Consider the following 7,770-nt stretch of genomic DNA (forward strand, 5'->3'; position numbering starts at 1 on the left):
ACAGAGTTGAAGGCTTTGCCGTGGATACCTGCCTGGCTCACAAGTGCTAGGGCTATGAGTATGAGTGACATACTGGATCACCGGAATACCAGCAAAAGAACAGCACTAGAAAGATTTGTAAATCAGATGGTGGTGATGGTCGCCTTCCCCTGCAAGACACCCCGTGCTGCGGCACCGTTCCCGGGCCGAACACGACTAGCAGTGAAAATAGAAATAAACAAGTGGATGGGGACTCGATCGGCATTGGATTTGAAACGGCGATAACAGAGACGCAGCATAAAAAAGTCCCTCAAAGTATTTCCGGTCTGCATCTCGTTGACAGCCCTCGCGTTTACATCCGATTGTGCAGTAACTCGCGTGAGGTGTGCATGCCACCCGAGGGGTCCCCCACTTCCAAAATAAGTGTACAACGAGTTGGCGAGTTGACGAGTTGGCACGAGTTAGGCGCGAGTTGGGATCAATTTTTTGAGAGTTTTGCACAATCTTTCGCGAATTCATTACGAGTTTTCGCAATTTTTTGCGGGTTAATGCGAGTTTTTGCGAGTTCGACGCGAGTTGGGCGTGGGCAAGTGCACAACGAGTTGGCTCGTGGAGGACCCCTCGATGCAACACCACCAAAGTACTAAAATACCCTTTTACAAGTAGTACATATATTCCCCGCGTGGCATCCCCTGGACTCAAGCGCGGCGTAAAATGTACTTTGGTGGCGCTCTAGTGGTCATGGGCGAGCGTGCTTCCACTGTTAAAACTTCTGAATTCATACAGATCGTCCTGTCCTGTACAAAGAGAGTGAGAACGGTCAAAATCTGTTCGACTGGTATTTGAGGGAAAGAATTGACATTGCTTGAAAAGAACTTTCCTCCAGAATAAAGTACAGTGCAGTCTACAGGATTACACTGTTTTCAAAATTACCAGTCCATTCTGTGGTTATTTACTGTTGTGATTTTTACCGGGGGCCGATGTTGTTATTGACGACGACACCATCTCGAGCGGGATCAAGACCACGTGGCACACGATGCACCACCGGCACCCCCCCCCCTTCCCGTGTGTTGGACATACGCGACATACGTTGTTTCTTTACGGTATTTGAGCCCCCAAATCGTCCTCTTCTTTTCTCATACCAGAGTCCTGGCTTCTAGCACAGGTTCGTTCTGATTTTGGTTCTGCCAGCCCCCGGAAGGCGGTGGTAGATAGGCCAGGGCCCCTGGCGTGCAGGGAGCTAGGTAGTCACCTGAAGGCGCTTGTTGCTTTCGTTAGGGAGGTCACCAGGCCAATTGAAAACTAGAACGTCAATTCGAGGTCAATTTTTAGAAAACACCGGAAACCCTCAGGGGTAGTGAGATTTTCCTTTCCTCGTCCAATTGTACACGATAAAAACGACTTCTTAGGTTTTCAAGCAGTTTTGACAATACCAAGACTTTTCTGTAATTCTTCCATGTGAGCTGCTTGGCTGCTTGCAAACCAATACTTCGCTTGTACCGTGTACTGAGGAACCATAAAACCATAAATTATGGCTCAAAGAGAGTGAGAAAAATAATCTTGATCGAGCGAAGTAAATGAGGAGATCAGTGGATCTCCCTGAACTTGCTCTCCTGAAAGCAAAATTTCTGACTCTAATAAAGCTACCAGGCAATCAAGGAGGTGTAAGGATGGATCACCGGGAGACCCCGGAGGATACCTACGTTGGAAGGGTGGAGGTTGGGTTGGGGGAGGAGGAGAGGGGAATTGGGAAAGGAAAAAAATATGGACACGACGTATTTATAAAGAAGCTGCGAGAGAATGATTGACTCCTGCGGGCGGGAGGACGCGCTTCGCGCTTCAACCGCGACCGCCCCTTGCATGGTCGCGGTCATTACTCGCAGTCGCGAACAGCAAACTGTGGGAGTGAGAGAGAGAGAGAGAGAGAGACAGACAGAGACAGAGACAGAGAGAGAGAGAGAGAGAGAGAGAGAGAGAGACAGAGAGAGAGAGACAGAGAGAGAGAGAGAGAGCGCTTGGCCGTGCCCGGTGGCGGTGGGGATCTCCGCGGTCTTTCCCTTTCGCACTCCCACACACACGCGTCCGTCTGTCTCTCTTTGGCACGCTCCCAGCCCCCCCGACGCTATACTCTACTGGATGATTCGCGTGTCACGGGCGAAGTGTCATCGGGCTGTAAAAAAGGCTCTCCGGGCCCAGCCCTCGCTCATTACGGGCTGGGCCAATTTGGGTTCTCCCCGGCCGGAGGTACTTCCACTACTTGTGCTTCCTCTGTACCGAGTACTGCGGTAATTGCGCTGGAAGCTCCGCGGCCCGCGGACACTTGCACGGGGCTGCCGCTGATGGACGGCGAGCGAAGTAGAGCAGGGCGAGCATCAACTGCGCTGGCGATAGCTCCGCCCATGCACTGCCAATATAAGCGACGTCGCCTTCGCAAATTTGCGAATATCGCACCCTCAAGTGTGCGGTGTGCACTGATAAACCAAGTCTTGAACCACTGAACACTTTGTAGAAGTTGTTCAACTGCCAATTGTATACTTGAAAGTGGTCAATGACAGCTGTTGGGCACTGTCCAACGTTCACTCTCATTTCCCTATGGATGTGCTATCCGTATGTTATGGAGAATTTTGTGCTAACATATTATGGATCACAAATTATCCATAATATAGTTAAAATTGTCCGTATTACAGACAATTTGATCCATATTACAGACATGCCCTCCTCCGTAAGGTATAGACCTTTCGTCCATACCCTACGGATGAAGGCATGTCTGTAATATGGATCAAATTGTCTGTAATACGGACAATTTTATCCATATTATGGATAATTTGTGATCCATAATATGTTAGCACAAAATTCTCCGTAAGCGTGTCCATAAGGAAATGAGAGTGCTCGATAGTTCTGATGAAGAAGAAGTGTTCGTATTCAACCCCACTGTTGCACACCTCCCACCCTCCCACCGTGCGTAAGTAAGTGTTCAACAGAGGAGTTTCGAACATTTACATAAGTGTGGTCCACAGACCCCTTTCTTAATTTTGCTTATACTGTACCGCATGCAGGCGGGCGTAGCTCGACGTAGCGCCTTATGGCCCCGTCTGAGCAAGCAACCCGGCTGCACGCCTGCATCCGGTACAGTATAAGCAATCTAAAGGAAGGGGTCTGTGGACCACCCTTTACAAAGTGTTTAACCCCCCCCCCCCCAGTGAGAGATGCAATTTCGATAAATGGCCGATTGTCATCGATCGAGGCAAAGTCGACTCAATATCAGTCCGATTTCGACTTTCAAACCGACAAAGTTTTCGAATTTGACGTCTTATGAAATCTGTGTTAATTACTTGTAAGTGTCTGAGTTGTAGTTGATCACATACCGGGTGTAGTGTTGGTGTTGCGCGGTTGCCTACTCTTTACACCGCTTTACACCGGGAAGGGGCCATGGCACCTGCGGCCATATTGAGTATGCAATCCCGCAACACTGGCTGCGTATTCACAGTTACACAAGACACACTGATGATAAACCAAGTGTCCAAAATACTAGCAAGTGTGCAACTATATACTTGTATATACTTGCACGTGTGATTCGACTACAATGTTAGGAAACGTTCAGCAGTCGAGTTGCACTGTTGCAGCAGTGGGACAGACCCACTGTCGGATTTTCAGAGTAGGACAGAGATCCCAGCTCCGTCAGCCGTTAGCCTCCAGCCGAAAGGTTATTGGGTGACTCCTGAGTGCGCCCGCGCCGCCAGCCCGACCCGGGCGGCCCTTCAACGGCCCTAGCACCCGGCATTTAGCACGTCCGGTAAACCGACAAAAGTAGAGGACGTAAATATCGCGTCTTGATATGAGATTAAAATACGGGGGTCCCTGATGGTCCGGAGCATAGAAGCAGCAGAACTTTACTGGCAATTAAAACGAAAACGGCATCAGCGTGGACCACATGCCGCCACACGCCCCGCCCGCCTGTGGCCTGTTCCCCCGGCACCGGAAGTGGTCCCCGTGTTGACCTAGGTGAGTTCGGGCCGGGGTGCCGCCGCCGCGCCCCGCCACGCCCTGCGTCTGCTGGGTCAGGGACTCACACTTCACTTCCGATTTCATTTAGAGAACGAAAATGATTTAAAATGACACGATGACGCCTACCGCACTCCGCGCGCTGGCGTCGTAAACCTGTCCAGCCTAAATGGAGACAGCGGCTTTCAAGGATCAGGACATTGTAAGTGTTTATGATTTGTCTGCTGTAAGCGAGTAGAACAAAATTTCGTACGATCAATAGGTACACATCAAAAATTTGTGTTGAATTCCCTTAAAACGAGCTGGTTTCAGAACGAAATTAGGAAATTTCATTTTATTGGAATACTTTCTTATTTTGATGAAAAAACTCGAAATGTTCAGAGGTGTGAAGAGGAGGGGAGGAAGCGGGAGGGGGAAAGGTTAAAATGTGATCTCTTTTATAAATAGATCGGCATTGACATCATGCAGTTTGTGTTGTTCACTGGGCGAGGAGTTTTTTTGCCTATGCACACTGGTAAAACAAAGGTAGGATATCCTACTTTTAAAAGCCACTAAAGCTCCAAAGACATTACAGTTTAATTTTTTTCGAAATATTTCGTTCCTGTGGACTAAAATTGGATTCTAAGACCTATTTTCGTAATACGCAAAATTCCGCGTCGAACGAGCCTACATGCGATGGGGTTCTGTTCAAAAATGGCATAAATATATATATTTTTTTTTTGTACTTTTTGACTTGCTTTTCATTTGCTGACTGCTGATCAGAGCCCTATGACATGTAGACGTGTTTGACGCAGAATTTTGCGAGGAATGCGACAATGTATCCCAAAATGTGATTGGTTTGCTCATACAGAAAATATTTGGGAAAATATAAAATACACACTTTAGCGGGTTTAGCACTCCCTGCACCGAGAGAAGCTATTAGTCCGTATGACTAAATTTGTGTTGAAGGAAACAAAATTTACTCCCTAAATCCAACGAAACGTTTAATCAAGCTTTTACAATTAAATGTGACCAGCCCAACCAAAAATATTGTCAAACTGATTACTTTATATCGACCTGACTAAATTATCCAATCAACACGATTGAAATTTGGTCGACGGAAACAACATTTCGTTGGTTTCCTCAACACTAAATTTAGTTGAGTTGAACAATCGGTTTTCTGAGTGTGGAAAGGTAGGATATCGCACCTTCGTTTTTCCAGTGCAGCAGTCCTTCCTCGTTGCCCATCCCTCCTACTGCAACACGTCGCAGGCACGGGCAGGAGCTGCCCCGCGAGCCTTTACTTACACATCATAGGTCCTGCCGCCGGTGCGCTTCCAGCCCCGCCCCGGCCCGCACTAACGGAACCCGAGGCCCACATCGGCCCATGGCCCTATTCGAGACCCGGTTCTGTTGGTCTTCCCTTCGGCTCTGGCCTCTGGTCCTACACGAAGCGACGCGAAGCTCCCCGGCCCCGCGGCCCCGTGCAAGAATGCAGCTGCAGGGCCTATGACACGGCATCCACTGCGAGTAGAGTAGGCCTAGGCCTAGGCGCTGGCGTACGCAGTGAAAGTCCGAGTTACGGTAATGTCAAACAGACGACAGTTGTACCAAACGCCCCAAACCAAACCTCGCACAATTTATCCCACATTATAATTGAAATTTTGACAGCCATTTGTTATGGATCGTCAAGAAAGTACGTCCGTTTTACTCGGATTCATTCGGCAAATGACGGGAGCTTGGCGCCTGTGAGGATCGGGGTAGGTGACCCCGCAGTACATGCATGCCCTGCAGACAAGATGTTGCCTATCCACCAGGCGTTTTGAGAGCTTGCAAGGGTTCAACTTGACAGGTTCGCAACGGGGAATGAATAAATACTTTCAGAATGATCCCTTAGAAGTGTTATGGCATTCCCTGATTACTCAACAATTTACGTTCAAAATTTCAAACAAAATTATTTTTGGTTATTTATAGTGAGGCAGCGAAATTCTTCGCGAGGCTTTCTCAGTGTGCGTTATACCATGCGCGAGCACTTGTTTTGCTTGCAAGTCAGAATTTGCTTTCGAGGCACTCTCTTTTCGTCCAACATGAGACAGTTTTGAAATGAGGTGGAGAACCGCTTGACCCGGACGAATCCACCATAGCAACGGTCAAATGATTCCTAAAACGAACGAGGGTGACATATCGGTTTAAGAACGTGACCTCTCGTTGAGGAGCATATGCCTGTAAAACTTGAGTCTTTTGCTCTTATTGTCTCCCTCCCCAGGTCCAGGTTGGCCCCAGAGACCCAACCCGACCGAAATAACGAGATCTCTCATTAGAATCTGACCGGTGGCAACAGTTGAGTGACATTCGATTGACCTCCTTCCTTATCCCCGAAACTCACCTTCCTCTTCCTTCATTCATCGCAAAAGCGGGTCTTTTGTTGAGAAGCAGTTTTGTGTTCTTGCACGTTTTATTTTGAACAGATTACCTGGGCTACCTAGAGTGGAATTGATTTAATGCCATTGTGTCGATGGGTTTTCCAGAAAAGCCGTGCCGTGCGTACTTTCTTCTTACTTTTAAGTTTTTTGTTACTCAACGTTTAAAAGTTTGAATGTTTCACAATATTTGAGAAGCACTTGCGTCCATTTTGGGTCCGTAAGACTTTATAGTCTTTCTCAAACTGTCTTCTCCATTATAAAACATTATCAAGTACGTGTACCTCCTCCGTGTGATAAATTTACAATTTTTTTTAACAGTGCAGCCTTCACATTTATAATTCATTCGGGTTTGAAGCGCCGCAACATTTATCACTATCAAAACGTACCAGAAAAATAATTACTTACAGTTTTAAATAATCTTGCGTCTATATCTTCCCCCCTCTTGAGAACCCGCTCGTAAAATCCAGGAATATTTTGTTTAAGAGACCGATATGCCCCTTTAAAACGGAAGATAAAGGCGTTTTCCTTCCACTGATTATTTGACCGAACATCCGCAATTACTTTAGCCTGTTAAGAAAGATTATTCCGTTTGTAATAGATTCTCGCATTTTTGCACTTTTCCAACGTCTGCTCTGTAAATATGCGGCCCCCAAGTACTTAGAAGTGTGTGCCACAATTTTACACACAAAAGTGTGTGACCATTGTGTGTGTTATTTTATACGCTTCTACTATTTCCAATATCTTACCCAGAGGCTGTTGTCAAAAGGCACATCTGCAATTGTCAGATTACCCGTCAGGCGTTGCAACTCGTTTGGTTTAAGTGGATTGAAGTGAGTAGCACGCAAATACCACGTCCAGGCAAGCGGGCGATTGTTGGGTTCTTCACACATGTAAAAGCGTTCGCCGTAGGAAATATATGGTCCCTATTCGAAAAGAGAGACGTGAAACCTGCTCGCCTTTAGGCCATTGGTTTGACAAACTTTTAAATTGGCATCAAAAAAAGTTGTATTACATAACTTACTAGCACAGAGTTGAAGGCTTTGCCGTGGATACCTGCCTGGCTCACAAGTGCTAGGGCTATGAGTATGAGTGACATACTGGATCACCGGAATACCAAATACCAGCAATAGAACAGCACTAGAAAGATTTTTTAAATCAGATGGTGGTGATGGTCACCTTCCCCTGTGAGACACCCCGTGCTGCGGCACCGTTCCCGGGCCGAACACGACTAGCAGTGAAATAGAAATAAACAAGTGGATGGGGACTCGATCCGCATTGGATTTGAAACGGCGATAACAGAGACGCAGCATAAAAAAGTCCCTCAAAGTATTTCCGGTCTGCATCTCGTTGACAGCCCTCGCGTTTACATCCGATTGTGCAGTAACTC

At 47.1% G+C, this 7,770-nt stretch overlaps 1 protein-coding gene across 1 annotated transcript; it reads right to left on the minus strand.

Moving 5' to 3' along the window:
- Positions 1-6,739: 6,739 nt before the first annotated feature.
- LOC113217293 (uncharacterized) lies at positions 6,740-7,640 on the minus strand. Its single transcript, XM_052277680.1, has 3 exons — positions 7,405-7,640; positions 7,130-7,306; positions 6,740-6,950 (listed from the first exon to the last, which is right to left on the minus strand). Exons 1-3 carry the CDS (start codon positions 7,477-7,479, stop codon positions 6,759-6,761), a joined length of 444 nt encoding a protein of 147 aa, XP_052133640.1. The 5' UTR covers positions 7,480-7,640; the 3' UTR covers positions 6,740-6,758.
- Positions 7,641-7,770: the final 130 nt, after the last annotated feature.

This window comes from Frankliniella occidentalis, unplaced genomic scaffold (genome assembly GCF_000697945.3).
Source record: "Frankliniella occidentalis isolate FOCC.00 unplaced genomic scaffold, Focc_3.1 Scaffold11, whole genome shotgun sequence".
In the NCBI taxonomy this organism is placed as follows: domain Eukaryota; kingdom Metazoa; phylum Arthropoda; class Insecta; order Thysanoptera; family Thripidae; genus Frankliniella; species Frankliniella occidentalis.